At 39.4% G+C, this 23919-nt stretch overlaps 1 protein-coding gene across 1 annotated transcript in view; it reads right to left on the reverse strand.

Annotated features, from left to right (window-relative positions):
- Positions 1–9494: 9494 nt before the first annotated feature.
- The window catches only part of rnf31 (ring finger protein 31), a 50749-nt gene continuing 36324 nt past the window's right edge, over positions 9495–23919 (reverse strand). Inside the window, exons 18-24 of the mRNA XM_042498254.2 lie at positions 22803–22917; positions 21666–21778; positions 20966–21076; positions 19980–20028; positions 13932–14028; positions 10980–11145; positions 9495–9755 (exon numbers count right to left, since the gene is read on the reverse strand). Coding sequence (XP_042354188.2) covers positions 9705–9755; positions 10980–11145; positions 13932–14028; positions 19980–20028; positions 20966–21076; positions 21666–21778; positions 22803–22917 — 702 coding nt within the window. The 3' untranslated portion in view covers positions 9495–9704. The remainder of the gene's footprint in view (positions 9756–10979; positions 11146–13931; positions 14029–19979; positions 20029–20965; positions 21077–21665; positions 21779–22802; positions 22918–23919) is intronic.

Consider the following 23919-nt stretch of genomic DNA (forward strand, 5'->3'; position numbering starts at 1 on the left):
TCCTCTCTCTCTCTCTCTCTCTCTCTCTCTCTCTCTCTCTCTCTCTCTCTCACACACACACACACACACACACACACACACACTGTCCCTCTCTGACTGTCTCTGTCTCTCGGCTGTTTGCTCACCGTTTGAGCTATGTTACAGCACAAAGTAAAGACTACTCTCGTCAAAATCTCCCATTGAGGTGGACAAACACATGTGCCTGTCGGTGCAGCTGTCAGCATTCAGCCTGTCATGTGAAGCAGGATAAACAGAAACCTGCTCTGAAGCAGCGTCAGTCCTTCAGAGTGCAGCCTGTTTCAGAACCATGGACAGCTCCTGTTTCTCTGCAGCTGCACGATCTTGAACTTCACACTCGCACAGTTTGTATCAGACATTCACAGAAATCCCCTCATCATGTGATACTGTGCAGCACAACAGACCACCTCACATTCGAAACCTTCCCCCAAACTGTTGCCATAGAGTTTGATGAATACTGTTGTCTAAAATAGCACCCTGTATGCAGTGCACTCAGGTAAAACAAAAAAAAATGTTTTGGGAAGGAGAGCCTATCCAGGACATACACAATCTACAAAAAAACTCCAGACCCAAAGCTTGTAGCATGTAAAAATGAACAGGTCGTTCAGCTTCTCATTTTAACCCTTTGAAACCTAAGCAAACTGTTTCGAATTCTATCAGGAACATAGGGGGAAGACAACAAGCTACTTCGCAAGACATGGCCCAAATTCTATTAAAAAAATTGTAAAAATGTTGTAAAAATAAAAATTACCTGGAAATAAGTGAAAAACAAAAAACCAAAACATTATATATATGACAAACTCTGACTCTGACCACTTTTTAACCCTTTAGAACCTGGATTAACATCAGTTTTGCTTTGCTGCATTCTGACGCATTTAAACCTATGGAGCCTGAGTGGTTTGATTTTTTTTTTTTTTTTGGTAACAGGAAATAAAGGTCATGAGCAATTTGGCAAGAGATGCCTGGAAATTTTGGGGGAAAAGGGTATTGTTAGGTGAGCAGTGGGGAGATTATTGGGTATTAACAAGAAAAAGAGGAAATTTCAAGAAAACTGTATTTATCATTCTTATAATAGTACATTTAAAATTATGTTGCAGAAGAAGAAAAATAACACCTTTTCAAGGACAGTTTTCTTTTTTCTTTGTTTTGTTTTACATCTTTTTTTCTTTTGTTGTTGCTTATTTTCAAGTAATTTTTTTGTAGGTTTCAAAGAGTAAAGTCAAAGCTAAAAATATTCCTATTTTACACTGTCTACTCCACCAAGTGATGACTGAAAATTTATTTTTAAACTTGATTTTAAATCATTTAACACAATCTTTTTTATCTTTGATATTTTTATGGGATTTAAAAAAAAAATACAAATAATTTAGGAATTAAACTACTATCCCCCTGTACTAATCTTATTGTATGACATGAGATTAGCTATCACCAGGGAATGCTTCACAGCAGAGAGAATGATGCAATGCTGCCCTGAGCTCTCTGTCACTTCTCACAGCTGTGCTTTGTGCATGAGGAAATGTAATCGCAGCTTATCGATGTCGTCAGTCTCTGTCTCAATCATCAGGATGCGTATGTACACATGAACGACCTCCCATATTAATTAACAGAAGTAGAAACATGGATTGAATGATGGCAGTATGAGACATTTATGCCTGATGGATTGTTCGTCGTGCAGACTGAAGCAGAATCTGCAGCATAGGTGGGATTTATGACTTCCACGCAAAATCTCTATTTATTAAAAAAATATAAGTTCAATAAGGGACATGGTGTTGAATTGGCAGTAATACAGGGCTGCACTGATAGAAATGACCTAATGACAACAGCTGTCCATGTTTAGTATCATATAGTTTCACATTAACAAATGATTTTGAAGCTGGAACAGCTGCAAGTAACCAAGGTAACACATAATTTACTGCCACAAATTTTCTTAATAAACTTAATAAATAACCTTATATAAAGCTTAATAAATAACTTAATAAAGACATAAAGAAATACTTGAAGCAACTTAATACCTGATATTTATATCTAAATCATTTAAACAGTCCTTCAAATAAGAGAGAGATAGAGAGGGAGGCAGGGAGGAAAACAACATAGTTTCAACACAGCAATAAGCAACAAAAGAATGACCCAAAAATTAGCAAGAAATTAGTTAACATTTAAAGAAAATAACTTGAAAATCAGTAAAATAGAAAAAATAGATCAACACACACACACACACACACACACACACACACACACACACACACACACACACACACACACAGCAGCAGCAGCAGCATAAGAAAAGTAATATCGCTCCAGGTTTCAAAGGGTTAACTTCGCCAGCCTTAACAGCATGCACTTTACTGTTGCTGTAGCTACGCACTGTACTCCACTCACACACACACACAGGGAGAGCATCACTTCTCAAATCAAAGCCCACTGCATTAAATCAGACACCAGGTTTGGACGAGCCATCAGGCGGTTCTGGCATATGCCAGATGGACGTCCCAACCTTTGTACCACAGTGCCACCAGCAGCAATGTGGGAAATAAACTAAAAAGAAAGACATACCAGCTGTGACCCACTTGATGTTGGAGTCAAGTCCCAAAACTGTCAATAGCACTTCCTGCCTACCTTATTCCTACATGGAACCTTACCATACCCAATTATGGCCTCCACTTACTGTGCTGAACCAGAATTTGCCTTTTGCAGTACTAACAGTTAACTAATGATAAGCTATTCCTCTTTGTAAAATAAAACATGAAACACTCCACCTCAGACAGTCATCATACCTCTGCCATCTCCGACATTACAAAGCATTGGTTGTATTCTTTAAGCATCTGGTTAAAAATCACCTAACTTCACCTAAAATGCAAATCCAAAGTAAACTGAAAGCTGTGTTTGTTCCATTTTTAGTACATGTACATGCATAGTCTTATTTTGAAAGGTAATCCAGGTAATCTTCACATATGATCACCTGTTTCAGGATTTCTGACACCTCTATGTAATCTCCAGAAGTAAAAAGCTAATGTTAGGCTATAAACGAACTACACTACGGTTGCATTGCCACCACCGTGAGGTTGTAAAGAAGTGTGTGGTGTGATGACATTCTGTGGTTTCATTTGGCAACTTGTTAGCAACCGTCTTTTTAAAGACACAAAAGCTAAGAAGTTCACAGTGGGGCATTTAATAACGTATTTTAAGCTGTAGAACAAAACATGAAAGTCTATTCAACTTGTGTCAACCAAGCTTCTAACCAAAAACACATTCAAGAAACCCACTGACTCCCAGACAAGGAAACCAGAAATGCTAACTGATTTCCAGGTTTTAGGATTCCTGGGAATCTCCATAGACTGAAAGAAAAATCATTTAATTGACTGGGCCAACTGGTAGCAGCTTTTAAGGACAATTCTATACTTGTAATGTTACTGAATGTATGAGTTAATGGCATGAATCCATCAACACACCTTCGATTTCAATATGACTGCTTTCACTACTCTGTTCATCTGTTTTTATTGTCTCATTTGAATGACGCTTTAGTGATGATATGTATATGGCACATATTCCATTTCCTTACTTGGAGAAATAAATGTGGTGGAGTGTCATTCCTGTGCACCCCGGCAGCGTTACACCTTTGCTGTTGCCTGACAAGGACTCAATCCATAAACCTGCTATTTTAAACAACCCATCAAGAGACTCACACTCCAGCCTGCTCTTTTTTGTTCTTAGAATGTCAGTCTTCAGCACCTTATATGGACGATAAACAAGGTGCAGACATTCCTCTGTTTCATCAGTGAAGAGGAAATACTGGGAAAGTTAGGTAGGGCAGTGAGTGCCAACAACCCCGACCACATGTAAGAGGACTGTGTGGTGGAAACACTACACAGATCACAGGTCAAAGCACATATTTGTCAGGATTACGTTTGTTTGTAAAGGTACAATACTCAAAGTTTTTGGTGGATAGAAGATGACAGGTATGACTTTTTTATTAAACATTTAGGTGACGTTTACATGGCAACAGTTCCTGCATGAAACGTTAAACTTTTGTTTGGCCTTTTGTTCACATGACGTAGGCGTTTTGGGGGTTTGAAAATGCAAACTTTTGATGTCGGGTTCCAGAGAGTAATCTTCTGAAAATACCACCTCTTCCGTCCCTGTGTAAACTGGCAATACACGGATCCTGTGACAACAAGTGCACATATGCATGGTGTTCTTCTATGGTGTCATTGCAAAGTTACACCATCAACTACTGGCCTGGCATGCATACTACAGCATTTTTGGTTGTTTTTACATATCCGTGTACACAAGGATTGTTTTCACAATGTTATCATATGAACACATTTTTTTTCAAACGCAAAGGAGAGACTTTTCTGTTTTTTGTAGGACCTTTCTCTTCTTAACGTGGCCTCAGTCATACAGCACACTACCACAAATCATGACCTCAAAAATGATGCTAGACTCAAGTCAAACATGCATGACAGTCAAAAAAGTGTCACCTCTCTATTGTAACCATTTATTGTTAATAAATACAGACAACAACATGCACTCCAGCTGGGATTTACACTTTACACTGGCATATCTGTCAGTTCTACCACACAGCTATTTAGGTAATAAAAGCAATGGTTTTTACAAAACCAGAAAGTTATAAACCTGCTCAACAAGAGTTCACATTCACAAAGTCGGGCATACTGCTGCATATTAATCACATTCACGGCACCTAATCAAATTTAGCAACTCTTCCTTGCAAGGCAGGACTTCATCTGCAACGCCCTGTCAGCAACAATTAATGCAAGACAAATCATCTGATAATACTGTTAATATCTATAAACAGATTACAATACATGTCAAGTTTAAACATGCACAATCATAGTATTTCAGTTGACACACAATAAATGATAACACAGCAATAACAAATGCGCAGTAAAAACAAAATTTGATGGTGTGACCTGGGGCCCATATCATGGAGGGAGATCAGTGGCTTAGTCAGCTATCTTTGGGCTTAATGCAGGTTTTCTGGTATCACAAAGCTATGTAACTAGGGAAAATCACTATGGTAACCTATGCTGCATGACTGGATTCCTTTCAGATGATCAGATGTACGATCACTTTTTTTTCTCATGATGATGATATCAGAGGATGGGCTTCCATTACTTGTTAGAGTGTTGTATGTGTTGAGAGAGTATGTTTGAGAGTATGTTTCTACACTTGCATGAGGTGGAATTTCAGGCGATTCAGAAAACAAAAATGTATTTGGCAAAACTGCAATGAAAAACTTTTTTTGGCTTTTCTAGGTCACATGATGCTATGGCTATGTGCTTGTCAGTAGGAACTGGCTCCTTCAGGCATGATGTAGCAGGAGCTACAAGAGCTGTTATTGCATCACATAACTCTTCAAAAGTTGAGTGGATCATCCGGAAGTTTTTAATCCACAATTCCTCTGTGAAATTGTCGACTATCACCTCTCAGAAACCCCTTATACATGGATGCAGCCACGTATAACGGTGTATAAGGTGTTCTTGAGAAATCACGTTCTCATGATTGAGAAAGACCAGTTCACAGTGACCTTGCCCTATGACCACCAAAATGTATTCAATGCATTGCTGAGTTCACGTGAACTTTTGCACCAAATTGGAGGAAATTCTCTCAAGGCATTCTTGGGACATTGCTTTCATGAGAATGAGATGGCTGAAAGGTCTTGTTGACCTGAAACTCTGACCCCCAAAATCTTATCAGTTCACCCTAGAGTCCAAATCTGAAGAAACTCCCTCAGGATGTTCTTGAGACACTGTGTTCACGAGAATGAGACAGATGGATGGACAACCAAAAAACACAACACCTCGAGCCATGGTTATTGCCAGCATAAGGGCATAAAAACATACACAAAATAAATTTTAGCCCTAATATCTGGATTACAGATACACTACTGCTCCTTAATTTATCTGAGTTGTGTGATTATTCTGTCAGTGTTTTACCTGAAGCTGTGTAATTCCTGGGGTCTTATTTTTCTCATATCAAATTCTCTGCTGTTTTCTGTTGATGCTGCATGTGATTGTTGCTCGTAATTAAGGATTCTGCCTAATTCATGCTAACGTGCTCAAGACTAAATCAGTAAAATAGAGTGAACTGAGCCAGTTGTTAATCTGCTACATGATACACTCTCAGTTATCAGGATCACTGATTTTAGACTCCGTGATGACAGCCAGACTGCCAAAGATGGTTTGAGTAGTGTTTCTATGATTTCTCTTGTTTTAATGTGGATGAAACTATACTCCCAGCATCTAGAAAATGGCACACGAAGACTCTGTTCAATAGACATGACTGTTGTTACTTTAACTTTGTGTCTGATTTACCGTTCAATTTAATGAAACTTTAATTGAGAGATTGAGATTGAAAACCTCCTGTAGAGGGTAGGCTTGGACGGTATCAGAGTATTATGTAATACAAGGGTATTTAAAAACCCCAAAGGTGTGTTTTTCTAAACTGTCATAAAGACAGGTTCTCTTTCTGTGAAACTCATGTATCTAGAGTACAGCACGCACCACCACACCTCAGTCTGCAGTCTCTACTGGTGGAACAGGCAGCTGAGCACAGTGACACAGTGACATCTAGTGGTGGAGGAAGAAGTTACAGGACTGTAAACAGCCGACAGCCAGCAGGCAGAGAGAGACTGTGGGAAATAACAGCATGTTTTGTTTTTTTTTACATCTTACTTGGTGAATTAAGGATTTATTTGGACCAAACTGTAGCTGGTAATTGTTGGAACAGTGGACTTACTAACTAGATTACTAACAAACGTAACCGAGATGGTTTGGGTGAGTTTTATTTTGTTTCTGTAAAGTTTGAATGAAGCAGTTTTATGAAGAGTTTAACGAGGCAATTAAGCCTCAGTTGTCGATGACCAAAAGAAATTCAAGTGTACAGTTGTATTTCTCTGTTAAACTAGGAAAATAGCTGTAAGAATATTCCTTCTGTTAACATTTTGTGGGTTTCTATTGTGTTTTTATTATTCTGAAAAGCTTTGGTAAGTAAAGAAAGTAGTGAACTTGCCTACATATACTGTCATATCCTGTCTGCCATATCCTGTATACCCTAGTGAAATGTAACCTTTTGAAACCTGAGCCAGTTGGCTTGATTTCTTTCAAAAACATGGGAAGAGAGCAATGAGCAACGAAAGAAGAAATGACCACCAAATTAGCTAGAACTTTGTAAAAAACACACGAACATTATCTGAAAATTAAAAGAAAATTAGTTAAAAAAAGAGAAAAAAGAAAGAAAGAAAGAAAGAAAGAAAAAATAGTTAAAAAACAAAAACAAGGAAATGACCTGGAAAAATTGCTTAAAGAATGAATAATAATCCTGTAACATATCAAGTTTTTCCCAAGCTTTTTTTCCTCAATATTTTTACCTAGCTTTTTAAAAATAATTTTCAAATTCTACTCAATTCTTGCAATTTGCAGAACATATCTTATCAAGTTTCTCATTGCCTTTTTTCCTCACATTTCATTGCACCAATTTGCTTATGGCTACAGGGTTTAAATACTTGTGAAAGAGGTCTAAAGGCAACACAAGAAAAGCAATTTTGCTCCAGGTTTCAAAGGGTTAAGAACTATATGAAATACTATATACGGCCCAAGCCTAGTAGAGGACATCTACAGACCAGCCTTGTTCCATCAGCAAACCCATATTTAGGAATTACATTTCAAAATAAAGTCTCTTCATTTAAGAAGAGAGATAGTAGCAAAGTCTGAAATACATAATAAATGCATATTCCTTTATCAGTTTAACTTTTATGCCATTAAATATTTTGTCAGAGCTGCTGTCACCTGTTATAGTCAGCAGAGATCTCATTTACAACAGATACAGTGCCTTGCGAAAGTATTCGGCCCCCTTGAACCTTTCAACCTTTCACCACATTTCAGGCTTCAAACATAAAGAAATAAAATTTTAATTTTTTGTCAAGAATCAACAACAAGTGGGACACAATCGTGAAGTGGAACGAAATTTATTGGATAATTTAAACGTTTTTAACAAATAAAAAACTGAAAAGTGGGGCGTGCAATATTATTCGGCCCCTTTACTTTCAATGCAGCAAACCCACTCCAGAAGTTCAGTGAGGATCTCTGAATGATCCAATGTTGTCCTAAATGACTGATGATGATAAATAGAATCCACCTGTGTGTAATCAAGTCTCCGTATAAATGCACCTGCTCTGTGATAGTCTCAGGGTTCTGTTTAAAGCGCAGAGAGCATCATGAAGACCAAGGAACACACCAGGCAGGTCCGAGATACTGTTGTGGAGGAGTTTAAAGCCGGATTTGGATACAAAAAGATTTCCCAAGCTTTAAACATCTCAAGGAGCACTGTGCAAGCAATCATATTGAAATGGAAGGAGTATCAGACCACTGCAAATCTACCAAGACCCGGCCGTCCCTCCAAACTTTCATCTCAAACAAGGAGAAAACTGATCAGAGATGCAGCCAAGAGGCCCATGATCACTCTGGATGAACTGCAGAGATCTACAGCTGAGGTAGGAGAGTCTGTCCATTGGACAACAATCAGTCGTACACTGCACAAATCTGGCCTTTATGGAAGAGTGGCAAGAAGAAAGCCATTTCTCAAAGATATCCATAAAAGTCTCGTTTAAAGTTTGCCACAAGCCACCTGGGAGACACACCAAACATGTGGAAGAAGGTGCTCTGGTCAGATGAAACCAAAATCGAACTTTTGGCCACAATGCAAAACGATATGTTTGGCGTAAAAGCAATACAGCTCATCACCCTGAACACACCATCCCCACTGTCAAACATGGTGGTGGCAGCATCATGGTTTGGGCCTGCTTTTCTTCAGCAGGGACAGGGAAGATGGTTAAAATTGACGGGAAGATGGATGGAGCCAAATACAGGACCATTCTGGAAGAAAACCTGTTGGAGTCTGCACAAGACCTGAGACTGGGACGGAGATTTATCTTCCAACAGGACAATGATCCAAAACATAAAGCCAAATCTACAATGGAATGGTTCACAAATAAACGTATCCAGGTGTTAGAATGGCCAAGTCAAAGTCCAGACCTGAATCCAATCGAGAATCTGTGGAAAGAGCTGAAGACTGCTGTTCACAAACGCTCTCCATCCAACCTCACTGAGCTCGAGCTGTTTTGCAAGGAAGAATGGGCAAGAATTTCAGTCTCTCGATGTGCAAAACTGATAGAAACATACCCCAAGCGACTTGCAGCTGTAATTGGAACAAAAGGTGGCGCTACAAAGTATTAACGCAAGGGGGCCAAATAATATTGCACGCCCCACTTTTCAGTTTTTTATTTGTTAAAAAAGTTTAAATTACTCAATAAATTTCATTCCACTTCACGATTGTGTCCCACTTGTTGTTGATTCTTGACAAAAAATTTAAATTTGATATCTTTATGTTTGAAGCCTGAAATGTGGCGAAAGGTTGCAAGGTTCAAGGGGGCCGAATACTTTCGCAAGGCACTGTACTCTGTCTTTATGAAATATCTCACTGATGAGATGAAACTCATTAAAAGCACTCAGGCAGAGCTTCAACGATGACTCTGAGGTGTATTTACACCATCAGTGGCCCGAGTAAACATCTACAGACGTAAAACTTAAAGGAAATTGTTGCTAATTGGTCTCTTGAAGCTGAGTTTTGAGTTGATATGATGATCAGTGCAGGAAACAGGCAATGACTGATTATTTCTTGCGTGGCACCTTGTCACCAAGGGGTACTTCTTCCATCAGTTTCTGCGGAGAGCACAAAAGGATGTTAGTGTCACTGCACCAAAATGACATATAGTATATATCGAACCAAGTGTATAGAACACATTAATTTAAACAGTGATACACAGCATATCAAAATATATGCAAAGTTCCATGCGGTCGTGGTGACGCTTATGCCGCTCTCAGTGCTGAAATTTAGTGAAGGATCCAGTGCATCTGTCAAATGTGCAGACTCTGCCTACTTGGTGCACCCCATTAGTACGCTTGCGCACTAGAGATGCAAACCTGTTCCAGTGTGCATGCTGATCTTAAGTTATTGATTAGGCAAAATCAAATCCTCCTCCTCCTCAGGAATCACTTTGAGTCGATGCAGCATCAGACTGAAGATAGCAACAGAGTGAGATGGGTTGATAATTCTGTCTGATATTAGGCAACAAACAGGGTATTGTTTCATCTGGTCTGAATAACATAATACCATGTAGGAACCAAAAAACGAGCTATTGACACAATCCAGTCACCGGACAAAAAATGTTGGCATTGTTTGTTTCTGCAAACCACATATATATCACATTTGTATGTTGTAGCAGCAACGTTGAAACTTAAAATTTCAACGACTCTGTGGTTAACATGTGATTAGGTTTAAGACTAATTTATACGCCCTTTATATATGAAAATATATCTATATCAAACATTATGAAAGTCACTGTCTTCATGTTTCCATGTGTCCTTTATGATTTAAGTTTCACACAGCAACAAACCGGGCGACGGTGGAGGAGGTTGTAAAATCATAACTTTCAATAGAGGTGGCGCTGTAGACATTGGAGGCAAATGGTCAATGGACTGCACTTGTATGGCACTTTTCTAGTCTTTTTGACCACTCAAAGCACTTTGACACTGTATGTCACATTCACCCATTCACACACCACCTTACAAGGTGCCACCTGCTACTCAGTAACTACTGAGTAACCGATCAATTCAGTAGTAGTAGAGCAATTTGGAGTTCAGTATCTTGCTCAAAGATACTTCGACATGTTGCCCAGAGGGCCCAGGGATCGAACCACTGACCTTCTGATGAGAGGATGACCTGCTCTACAGCCGCCCCATGTGCAGCCATTATATCGCTTAGGGCCCACTTTAATATTACACACACTCCTATCGCTCTGTGCACAAAATGCACTTTAGCAATGATGCTAGCATGGCTAAAAAACTTAACTGAAGTCACATTTATCAGTGTGTTTGCACACAAACCTCGAGAAGTTTGCTGTAGTAGGTGAAGCCGTCCTCTCCGTCCCTGCGGGTGTCGTCCACCTTATACCTCCTGCAGGCCAACAGCAGCTCATTGGAGCTGTAGAGGGGGGCGGGGTCGATGGAGTGGCTGTTTATCAGGCTGACCAGGTACTCCCGGTAATGCTTCCTGGATACCAAGACAGCAACAAGTGAGCATGATGACGCAGCAGAGGATGAAACAGCTCTGAACTGATGGTGCAACAGATGAAAAGCCAGAGTGAGATTTTGTGATGTGAAAGAAGAGGGCTTAAAATTTGGTGCACAAATTGGTAAAATGTGGCTTCATAGTATTATCTTTTCTCTTTATGGCCACTCCCGGGCTCTGCAGTATTGCTTGCTTTAAGGTTTGATTCTGTCAAAGTTCCATCAGGAACTGAGCCACACTCCAAATTATTATTAAGTCTCTAATAATTCAAATGAAATTCTAAAAGTTACTAATATTTAAGAAAATGCAAAATAGAGAATATAGCAAATGTGTTAATTCATCAATAAACAGCTCAAAATTATAAAATTTTCAAACATGTCAGCTAACTTCATAAAATGATACTTTTAAAAATAAAAAACATACTTAAAATGGATAACTCCCTGTTTAAATCAAGATGTCAGTGCAAACTAAATTCAAATACAACATTTTACTTTTTTTGACACAAAGTCCAAGTCGTCTTTATGTGTTGCCAACTCTTTTCCGGTGAAAGTTGCTCCTTTCCAATGAAAGTTGCTAGCAATAGCTCTATAAGTCACAATAATTTGCAAGATGTAGTCATACCCAGGTTTGCTTTGTGATGACATCATCATGCATTAATGGAAGCATTACATCAAACTGATTCAACAACAAAACATTTCAATAAAAAGAGGGCTATTGTGCATATTCTACAGTGCAACACTTTCTCGCGCTTCCAATCTGAAAGCTTTGCCTTAACCACAGAAACTCACTACAACTGAACTCCCAAAAACCCCTCCTACCTCGACCGTACCCCTAGACGATTGGACGGAATAAAAATAAAAAACAATTCTTACACCTACATTTAGGATCAAGGTTGCTCCCTGCAAGGTTTCTACAGTTACATGAAAGACTTTTAAAGACCTTTTAAGTTCCACTTGGAATAAAACTTTATACCCACTACAAAATAACCTAAGTCAAAGCAAAACAAAACAACATAAACCAACATCAATTACTAAAGGTTAGGGACAATTTTATCGAAATGTTCATTTTAACATAAAACATGACTTTTTTGCTCCAGTGAAAAAGTTTAGCAGATGATTTACTTCAAATGTTTTACATTTAACACTTTCTGGAGCGGAAAAGACATGAAGCATGAAGCTTATTAAGTTTTCATTAAGGTATTTATTTAAAAAAAAGCTTGCTCATTTGCATGGACGTGGTAAATGTGTAACAAAATTAACCATTTATCAGTATTAAGAAACAATATGCTAAGAACTATAATCCCCAGTAGATTCTCATGTTCATGTTCTCAAGTTTTTGTCTTTTAGTGAAGCAACACATCATAGGACATGCTCGCACTAAACTTGTATCCTTTGCCATTCAACTTGATTTCTCTTTTCACAGCTATGGTATGGATCTTGCTTTTGTCAGTTCTGCCTCCACCTGCTCCAGGGTGCCAGTCTGATCCTGCGCTTGTGTGGCGAGCTGATCAGGATCATCCTGTTTGAAACCTCACACAGAGATTATTTTCTTGTTAAGCTCCTCGACGCAGCTGCCCTATAGATTTGAGTTAAGATTTTAGTCACCTTCTTCTGCTTCTCCTCATCTTGGTACATCCTGTACCAGATCATACAGTAGCTTATGAAACAAAGGACTGCAGCTCCCTCCTGATGAGGATCTTATGTACCCCTCCTCAGATTGTGACATAGTCACAGATCAGTTGCTGGGTGACCAGTGTGGCTTCTTGCATGTTGCAAGTTTCCAAATCTCACAGAGATGTCTCTCAACTGCTGCCTGACCATGGGATAGAAGTCGCTTTTTTCTTTTTTTACAAAACTCCTGTTACTTTGAATTGTGTTGGTTTAGAACATGATGCAGGAAGACATCCAGCCTCATCTCAGTTTGTTAGTAGTGAATCAGTATCTATATTCGAGCTAAAGTCCATCCACAAGTGACTCACATCAAACTAGTGATTGACTTTATTCAGTTGCACCAATTTAACTTCAGAACAGAAGGAATGTCTGAGGGTGTGTGTGCACATGGTGTTTGCCTTTGGCAGGAAAGCAGTGGCAGGGCACTTCATCAAAAACCACTCAAGTGCATTTTGTTTCTATGACAACAATATCTGGACATCAATGTTAGCTAGTTAGCTAATGTTACACTACATGAACAGAGGGTTGACTACACAGACTGTATATAAAGATGGACGACACGCCTTCACTTACCCCCGCTATGCTGACGTGAGCTTAAAATATCCAGGATACTGGTGTTGCCATCATGTGAGGGTGATGTCATTGAGAACCCGCGTCTGCACAGTAGCACTATCCACAGTGAGGGAGTTCCAGCCAAAACTCCCATATGACCAATGGTGAGCAACTCAGTTGAATGCGAGTGCACGGATTGGCTGTCACAGTTGTCAATCATGGCAGAAAAGCCCCCTTTTGTATAATTTAATAACTCATTAATACTGAACTTATCATAAAAACACTTGAAGAAAAATTAGGGTGATGAGAACTTCCTTCAGTGACAACTGTTTTATGAAACATTTATTTGGCTTGTAGTTGGAGTGTTTAGTTTGGCTTATGTCCATTCACTAAAATGGAGGGGCGGGCTTTAGGACATATACTACAGTCAGACACCAGGGGGCGATCCAGATTGAATAGCCTCTCTCTGAGGGCTGTCATGTCATCCATCTTTATTTACAGTCTGTGGTTGACTGTAAGAGCAAATATTGAACAAAACCATCATACTCGCAGAGTCCAGCATGTCCAGGTTGGGTCTGAGCTCCACAAGCTGAATCTGGTTGCTGCCCTCCCTCATCCTTCTGCTCTATCACCCCACACAGACCTGAGAACAAGATGGTAACAAAAGAGGGACAAAAAGCAGAGGGAGAAAGAAGAATTGCAGCAAAAGAAAAGTATAAGACTCTTATAAAAATATCAAAAGCCCTGGAAAGCACATTATGTCACGAATTATTTTTACAAGAAACAGTTTTTCCTGTTAGGATTTCTGTCCCAAGATAAGATCAATTAATTGATTAGACTTCAATAAGAATGAAGAACAATGGAAATGGTAGTTAAGAGTTGTTTTCAGGGTTAAAAATTAAAACCAGTAGAAGGTTCAGGCTTAACGTTTAACAAAAGCTCAGATAGACCAGGTCTACAGCCATGTTACCTACCAGTTTTGGGACTGTTTCCATATCTTTTGGTGATAATTAGAATTGTATATAATTATTTTTTCAAATTAAATGGTGCAATGAAATGCACATGTTACTTTTGTCTTGACAGAAGACACACAGTGTATTTCCTGGATTTTTTTTTTACTTAAAGTTACCTGTAGTGATGCGCTGGTCAAGTGAATTGCTGAATATGTGTGTGTTTGAGATAGGGAGCTCGGGTACACTCGGCTGCACTCGGCCGTGTTTGGCTGTCGTTAATCACTACTTTGCATGCTCTATAGGCCAGTAGATCCAGGTATTTTACACTATTCTAAACCCGAAAATTGAGTTTTCTCTGCTTCATGCCATTGATCTATTATAAATCTGTATATAGTCGTGAGGGCAGGGCCTCATTCATTCCTATGAGAGCTGCTCAGTGGCGCATGAAGCAGAGAAAACTCTTTTTCCGGGTTTAGAAAAGTGTAAAATACCCGGATCTACTGGCCCATAGAGCATGCGTAGAAGTGATTAACGACAGCCGACGCGGCCGAGTGTACCCGAGCACTGACTCCGACTCACTGGCTCGCTCACACAAGTTACCCGAGTCGAGTGCTTGAAGCGAACAGCGCTCGTTCACGAGCATTCCTCTCATAGTAGCTTAGCTTATTAGCATCAGCAGTTAATCGGTGGTATAATAACAGCGCTGTTGGTTTTAATATTTATGTGATAATCAGATAATGGTATATTTATCTCTCTCTACACACACACACACACACAAATATACATACAACTTATCTGGGAATCATATCATAATCACGACCGGAGAAATTAAATGTACAGAATCCAAAAGAGTCCTGTGGGTCCTATGTGTGTTCATTTTATCTCAGGAGAAATACCGAATTCCAAATCTTTCTTTGAAAAATAGCATATTTTACGTCTTTAGGACTTAATGTTTTTAATAATGGCTATAAAAAAATGTGTTCTGAAGTCAACATGACTCAAAAAAACATGACTCAAAAAAAATTATCCAGTGATTTAAGGAGGTCTCTTTCCCAAACGGGGAAAAGTCTTTCTGGGCCAGTGTGCATCACGTGACGCTGTAGTTCCACTTACGGCCACTATGTAAATTTTGCTTCAGAGGGTGGCGCACTTCCTGGGGTCCTGCTTCATGCACCACTGAGCAGCTCTCAGGAATGAACAAGGCCCCACCCCCATGGCTGTATCCAGATTTATAATAGATCCATGCCCCAGGTCCACCGTGTGCTCCACCTGCTGCTGTCTGCAGGAGGAAGTGGCTGTGGAAGGTGCCGCCCTCTGCCTGTTACACAGTGCTTATCCTCACCCAACAAGGGGAACGGTGCTGTTAGGATCACGTTTTTTTTTTTTAAATTTCCAGCACCTTTAACACCATCCAGTCTCTCATGCTGAGACACAAGCTGGCAGTTAGGATGGTGGACTCCAACCTGCTCACCTGACTCCCAGACTACCTCACACAAAGACCACAGTGTGTCAGGCTGAGAGACCACTCTTCTGAAACTGTGGTCAGAAGCACTGGTACACTGCAGGGGACTGTGCTGCAAGTTCAACTTTGAGTCATGCCACATGCAGAGGCTGTCTGATGCTGTCACCCTGTTTAGTCCTGGCTAGTGTACTAAAATAAACAGAGTAATGACAATGGATATTCAAAATGCTTGGGCGTCACGTGACTCATGGAGGCTTCCGCATGAAGCAGAGAAAACTCTTTTTCTGGGTTTAAAAAAGTGTAAAATACCCGGATCTACTGGCCCATAGAGCATGCGTAGTAGTAATTAATGACAGCCGAACGCGGCTGAGTGTACCCGAGCACTGACTCCGACTCACTGGCTCACTCACACAAATGACCCCAGTGCTTGAAGTGAACAGCGCTCGCTCACGAGCATTCCTCTCATAGTAGCTAAGCTTATTAGCAACAGCTGCTACTCTACAACAGAATCAAAAAGTGCTGTGCCCACAAAAATATAAAAAAAAGGTGGTGCCCATAACATTGCCCCGTGTATTATTACACAGCTAAACTTTAAGTAAATACTACGTGCAATACTGTTTAATAACTGCCACTAGTGCTCCAGGCTGCTCACTGATAACCAGTTCTTTGAATACAGACCATAGACTGTGTATACAGTCTATGATGCAGACACGAGAAGACGTCCTTTACAGGTTTTACAGTCCACAGCTTATGGATGCGTTGTAAAATGGTAAAAATTATTAATTATGATTCAAAAATATCCATTACTACGGCTGGCACGAAGCCTGTGTTGTGTCAGGGACTCCAAGAGTTACATGTGCGTGCGGTGGTGTCCCGCGGGTCCGATGCGCATTCGTATTATGTCTGGAGAAATATCTCTACATTAGGAAAATGTGTTTGGGTCTTAATATTTTAAATAATGGCCATTTTAAAATGTGTTCTGAAACGTTCCATCATTGCTGTGAAAAAAACGGTCAATGGAGCGAACGGAGATGACACGACTCTCTCCTAAATGGCTCTGGTCCTTGCATCAATATGCATCTCTGGTGATCAGATCAGATCTGGAGAGCACTGAATACATGTAGAAACAGCCACCAAGATGCATGTGATGGAATCTTTTTCATTTGACCGCATGTGTTTTGTAGTATAAATGCGAAAAACGCTCCAAAAACCGACAACATAATCCATGCAGGACGTGGTGGTTATTTTGGTGACAGCGCACTAATGCTATGGAACTTAACCTAAAAAGGTTAACTGGTTAGGTTAAGGTTAAGTGTTGCATGAGCATCCCTTGTTTTGCCCAGTGGATGGAGACTTATTGAATACTGCTGACAGCGATATCTCCAGCTGTACCCACACAAACACAAACATGAGTCGCAAACATGCTACAGAGCAGCTCGCAGAAGTGTAGATGCAATAAATGTACCTGGAACTGTAACAAAATCTGAACACAAGTACTCTGCTGGAGATGCATGATAGGCACAACTATGAGTGGCAATGTCTCTCAGCCGACCACTTGCAGATCGCAGATGCAGATGCCAAAATGCATGGTAATGCCAAATCTGGACAGGGGGGGCAAGTGCAGAGGCCTGTTGGAGAACCTCCAAGACCAAAGAGATGAATGTGGACTTTGAGAGGACTAGGCCCCATCTGCAACATTATCTCCATTAAAGGGTTCATGTCAAGCACCCAGGAAGGGCACTAGGCTCTGAAGCAAATTTTACATAGTGGCCAGAAGTGGAATTACACTGTCAAGGTCCATCACATGATTCCAATGGGCCCAGAAAGACTTTTTCATTGATGAGAGATGTCTGTACATCAGTGCATAATTTTTTGTTAGCGTCAAAATCCCTGTGAAATGACTCATTTCTCTATCTAGAGTTAAGCCATCCAGTTTGAAAACATTTGAAAAGTCTAAATGAGCCACAAGATGAAATTTTTTAGGCCATCGTTCAGGCTTGCAGAGGACAAATAGTACAAGATGCAAGAAGTAAAATGTCAATATAAAATAATACAAATAGATAGACCAAAACCAACAACAGAAGCAATAAAACCACAAATAAAAGGAAATAAAATAAATAAAACATAAATTAAAATGGTAAAATAAGCCGAGGGGCCCTGATGGCAAAAACACGGTCACCTTTAGTTTCAAATCTCGACTTTGGAACGGCCAGAAGGACCCCACCTGAGGATCTAAAACAATGGTTATATTAACCTTACACACAATCTGCATTTGTATTTGTTTACATTTTTCATCAATGCAGTACCTGCACTGTTAACCACCTAACATTTCCACTGCCACCAGTAGCACATCTAATACAGTGAGAGCTCTCTGTGGTAGTGCTAGGGGTCGCTTCACTACTGTGTGTGTTTTATTCCTGTGTTTCTATGTTTTCCATGTTCTTTATCCCTGTGTTTTCTGGTGTTTTGTAGTGGCGTATAAGCTACTGGATGCCTATGATTTCCTTGGAACACGAACATACATACAAGCTGCACCTGATATGAAAATATCAGCTGTCATGTCTGCCGTCAGCTCATGTCATCACATTAGCACTGCTCATAGTTCTGCCCCAAATCTGTGATTGCTGTCAGTTGCTTGTTTTTCATTTTGGCACGCAGTTCCTTACAGAAGCTAATGACAGGGTGCTGTGTCCAGCATTGGCAGTTCTATGCTGCTCTCTACTGGTCCATGCAATACTTGGCTTTGTTTTCTCTGTTGTAATTTGATTTTGTCATGGCACAGAAAAATTACATCATGAAATACTAAAGACAAAAAGTGAAATAATTGGTCTATTAACATGTTTTTTTTATCAAAAACAAAACCTATAAACACAAAAGGTAATAGTTATCTTAACATGTATTGCATTTCATTTCTTTATTTAGGGATTTTAAATCTTCCACATTTGTCAATAAATGAATGTCTGTTCAAGTTTATTCATATTTACTTTTTGTATATTTTATTTGGTAGTCAGAGTTTGTGGAATGATCTGCGTGAGGAACTCCAGCTGGCTACATCACTACCTTCTTTTAAATCACCTTTGAAGACCTATTCTTATTAAAAGGCATTCCTGCAATGTCTCTGTGAATGATTATTATTTTATACTGTGCCTTACCCCTGACTTTGCACTCAAGTTGTTTTTTTATATATCTATTTTGTATTGTATTTTGACATTTTTCCTGTGAGTGTGTTTTATTGTGATTTTACGTGTAAAGCACTTTGTACTGTTGGTTTTGATAACTGCTATAGAGTCAACCAATTACGTATTTCATTCTGGAGTCTATGTGGCCTTCTTGAGATATCACATTAACAAGAATGAGAAAAACACAAGGTCACAGTTACCTTGACCTTTGACCACCGAGTTCTTGTCAGTCATTGTTGAGTCTCAGTGGACGTTTGTGCCAAATTTATAAAAATTCCCTCCAGAGGTTCTTGAGATATTGCGTTCACAAAATTGAGACTATAAAAAGGTCACACTTACCTTGACCTTTGATCACCAAATTCTAATAAGGTCATCGTTAAGTGCAAGCGGATCTTTGTTACTAACTTGAAAAAATTCTCTTTGGGCTTTCTTGAGGTATATTTACAAGAAAGGGACAGACGGACAACTCGAAAACATGCTGGCTTCAGGCACGACTGTCTTCGTCACAAAGGCTCAATGAAACAGTTCTTGCTCAGATTTGCTGCATCATCAACAAAAAGCGTGCACATTTCCAGGCAAAAACAAGACACAATGTATACAGTTTGTGCAACTGAAATCGCACCACTTTGCTCAGTGCCATGACTACTGCAGCGTTACTCATCAAGTTTGCATGTATAGACTATTACCTCAGCTGAGGATGTTAAGGCTAAGGGAGAATATTATCAAAAAAGAATGAATGAACCTATTTGGTCTCTGAACACCTCCCTCCAAAGAGAGACTCTTACAGTTCTGGCATAATCAGTTCAATGGATTTTGTAAGGATTAAGGTTACAGTGACACTATTTCCATAAGCTGATTTCAATCCAAAACTCTGAACTGACCAGGTTAGTTGTAAGTGTCATCTTGTCAGAATTAAAGAAAGCCACCTCTGCGACATTAAAAACTCTGTCTACCTCACAAACACACACATCTAGGTTTGCAAAACAGCCCTCTGGCCTACCTGTCTGTGTCCCAGGAGGAGGCTCAGTGTTGAAGGCCACTCCATTATTCTGTGAGGCAAAGAAAAGGACAACACTGGTAACTCACACTGGTCTGTTTGACACACTTTTCATGGCGGTCCCGAGATGCAAAACACAACAACATAGGACAAAAAACAACATAGAAAGCAACACTGCTAAAAACACAACAACAAAACCAAAAACCTCAACAAAACATAAAAAAGAGCGATCCAGATAGAACTATAACAGAGCAGGAAACACCAAAATTTAAGAAATATGTTGTCTGCTTTGATAATATCTTTTTTTAATGTTGTGTTTTCTAAAATTACTGTTTTGTTGTGTTTTGTGAAATATATATTTATATATATATATATGTGTTTTTAATATTTTATATTGCGTTGTGTTAAATGTGTTTTTATTTATTGTTGTGCTTTGTGAAATGTTTTGTTTTTAATATTGTATTTTCTAAAATGTTGCATTTTCTATTTTTGCATGCTTTTTTGTTGTGTTTTATGTTTCATGAAATGTTTGTTGTATTTTGTAAAATGCTGTGTCATCTGTTTTGGTGTCTTTTAAACTGTTCATTGGCACTCTTACCTGTGTTTTGTTTTGCTTTTGTTTGGTTTTTTTTGTTTCGAGTTGTATTTTGCATCTCAAGGCTGCCATAATTTTCCCACTGGACATTCATTATATTGTATTTATTATTTCCCAATCCAAAATAGCTCAAATGTGCTACATTGTAAAATGTATCTTAACAAGGTAATGTATATGAACAGTGTTCAACATTTTCTGTCAAAATTTACAGGAAGGTTTGCAAATGATACGGCCAAGGACCCTATGTAGACATTCAAGTGTTCTTGAATTTTCTGAGCATCAAAAACTAAATTGCAATCCCTGGATGCAGAATTCCCAGTGCATGTATTTTTCATACAGAAGAATCATCTGTGTGTGTGTGTGTGTGTGTGTGTGTGTGTGTGTGTGTGTGTACCTGCAGTAAACCCTGCAGCCTGGAAGGTTCCCAGTCTCTCAGATAGAAGAGGCAGTCTCTGGGGTGATGGGCATGTAATCCAGACACGCTGCACTCGTCCACTGCACAGGTCTGACAGGAGGACAGACAGGACAGGAGAAGAGGAGACATCTGTCACTCTGTCAGGTATTACAAATGTTAATAGCCTCCATGGTTACCTTAAGGTATGTTCACACCACATGTGTTTAAAACTTTTCATTCCAACTGTGAGAAATTCAATCCTTTAAGTAGGTCAGGTCCCGCAGTCATTCCAGGAGGTACAAGGTAAGGATTTGATTTTTTTTGTTAAGGAATGTTTAAAGTGAACTTAGATAATTTAAACAAAAAAGAAAAACAATCTAAATCTAGTCATTTGTACTAGTTTGCACTTTATGACTTTCCAATGAGTCCTTTAAGGGCTTCATGTATTTTTGCACTGTGTGACTTGATTTATTCTAAGTTATTTTTAAAACGAGTACGACACAATCATCAGTCATTCATCATAATTATGCAACTCAGAATAGTTGTATTTTATTTTTAAACATATGTACCACGCGATCTTTCATTCTGTCCTTTGCCAGAAATAAAACTTGTGAAAATGAGAAATATGTTTCTACTAATGTACGGGCTAAATGACTGATTGTAAAAATTTCCCCCGCCTAACAGTGTGTGTCAGACTTACAGTGTGAAAGGGGTTGTTACAGCCACTGCAGAACTGGTAGCGACACTGCGAGCAGCAGAAGTGCATGCAGCCTCCTTTAGACAGCGCATACTGAAAGCGACAGTTGGGACAGGCTGCAGGAGGACAGGAGGACAGGCAGGATGTGATGGTGAGAAAGAGGAAGAGGGAAAAAACACAGAGGACAGAGGCTATGTCAGTATATTAAGTAACATTTTTAAATCTTTCAGCAGTGTACAAATCAAGCAGACAGTGTGCATAAATGATTTATTCACTGAATTGATGTGTTTCACACCTGTGACTGTTGGAAGGTCAAATTAAAGGCAAACTGCCTCACGACAAAGAATGGGCCTTATGTAAGAGACAATGTATGTATGTACATATTTTCTCCTACTTTTATTCGATCCTGGTTTTGTTTTTATTTTGCTAGGGCTAGCGAGGTTTTGCGAAAGAAAACTTCAAAAAGCACTACTAAGAAAAGAAAAAAACGTCACTTTCAAAGGCCACAAATTGTTGACCAACACAAGGAAAATAAGTTTTACATTTAATGAACTTTTAAAAAATGCACAGATATAATTTAATCAAATTTAGATAATGTTTCAGAGGAATTCTTATGACTTGGTTATGTAATTTCAGGGCAAAATAAAAACTTCTTTACTTGGTGCATTGTTCCAAGTTACTGTAATTTTAGTTACTGTCCATCCCTCTGCTGTCCAGAACTGGAATGTAGCTAAGTACATTTACTTAAGTACTGAACTAAAGTACATTTTATGGTCACTTTTCTTTTACTTGAGTATTTTAATCTCACACCACTTTCTACATCTACTCCACTACACCTCAGAGGGAAACATTTCACTTTTTACTCCACTACTATTATTAGATAACCACTTTACAAACAAAGATTTTTTGCACATAAACCTAAAATATGAAAATATACAAATTATCATTGTCCACAGAGACTGAATCTCATTCAGCAGAGCTGTCTTCATTTAACCCAGATTAATATTGAGATAAAGTGGAACATACTACCTTCAATTGCAGCTAGAAAATAATACTGTAAAAATGTGTGTGTGTGTGTGTGTGTGTGTGCGTGCGTGCGTGCGTGCGTGCGTGCATGCGTGTGTGTGCACGCGCGCTTACTGATGCCATTGTCTCGGAGGTACCCAGCCAGGCCCTGTCTCTGATACTCGGGATCATTCTCTCTCTTCCATGACTGGTACTGTTCACAGGACAGGCCTGCATGCTGAGACTCCCACTGCACACACAACACACAACACACCCACTAACAAGGGAAATCATTTTCAACTATATCTATTATAACTGATTCAGATGATCCAGAATGCAGCAGCACGTCTGGTCTTCAACCAGCCCAAAAGAGCACATCACCCCGCTGCTAATTTCTCTTCACTGGCTTCCAGTGGCAGCCAGAATCAAATTCAAAGCACTTCTCTTGGCTTACAAAACAATCACAAGAACTGCTCCAGCCTACCTGGAATCCCTGATGCAGGTCTACTCTCCTTCTCGCCCACTACGCTCTGCACGCGAAAGACGCCTGGTGCTTCCAGCCCAGCACGGCTCTAAATCTCTAGCCAGACTCTTCTCTTCTGTTGTTCCCAAATGGTGGAACAAACTTCCAAACTCTGTGCGTTCTGAGTCCCTTTCTACTTTTAAGAGACAATTGAAAACTCATTTGTTCCGAGAACACCTAGGCACTTAACCTGACTCTTCTCCGCTTTGCCCTTTGGGGTAGATTAAGTCAGAAGGGCCAAAACCCAGCACCTAATGATTATCTAGCACTGACAAAGTTGTGTGATGTTGTATGTTGACTGTCATCGTAAGTAGTGATACTGAGATTGTTGAATCTCAGATGCTGAGATTGCTACTGGTTATTACTTTGGTTTAAAAAAAAAAAAAGTGCGGCACTTCTTCTGCCACTAGACGGCAATACCTGTGACCAATCACACCTGAAGCACTTTTTGCACTTACTAAGGGTTTTTTCCTTAAGTCTAAATTCTTGCTTGTGTTGTACGTCGCTTTGGATAAAAGCGTCTGCTAAATGAAATTGTAGAATTGTAGAACTATACTAACCTCACCTCACCTCTTATTCAGTTAACTAAACATTTTGCTCAGTCATATTTTTATGATGAAACAACTTTTTTTTAGCGTAATAATCATAAATTTATACAAAATAACTAGATACTAGTTGCCAAGATGGAGCCTATTCATTCCAGTGGAGCTGCTCACCTGGTGATTACGC

This window comes from Plectropomus leopardus, chromosome 12 (genome assembly GCF_026936395.1).
Source record: "Plectropomus leopardus strain MGB_pleo_1.0 chromosome 12, ASM2693639v1, whole genome shotgun sequence".
Taxonomy (NCBI): domain Eukaryota; kingdom Metazoa; phylum Chordata; class Actinopteri; order Perciformes; family Serranidae; genus Plectropomus; species Plectropomus leopardus.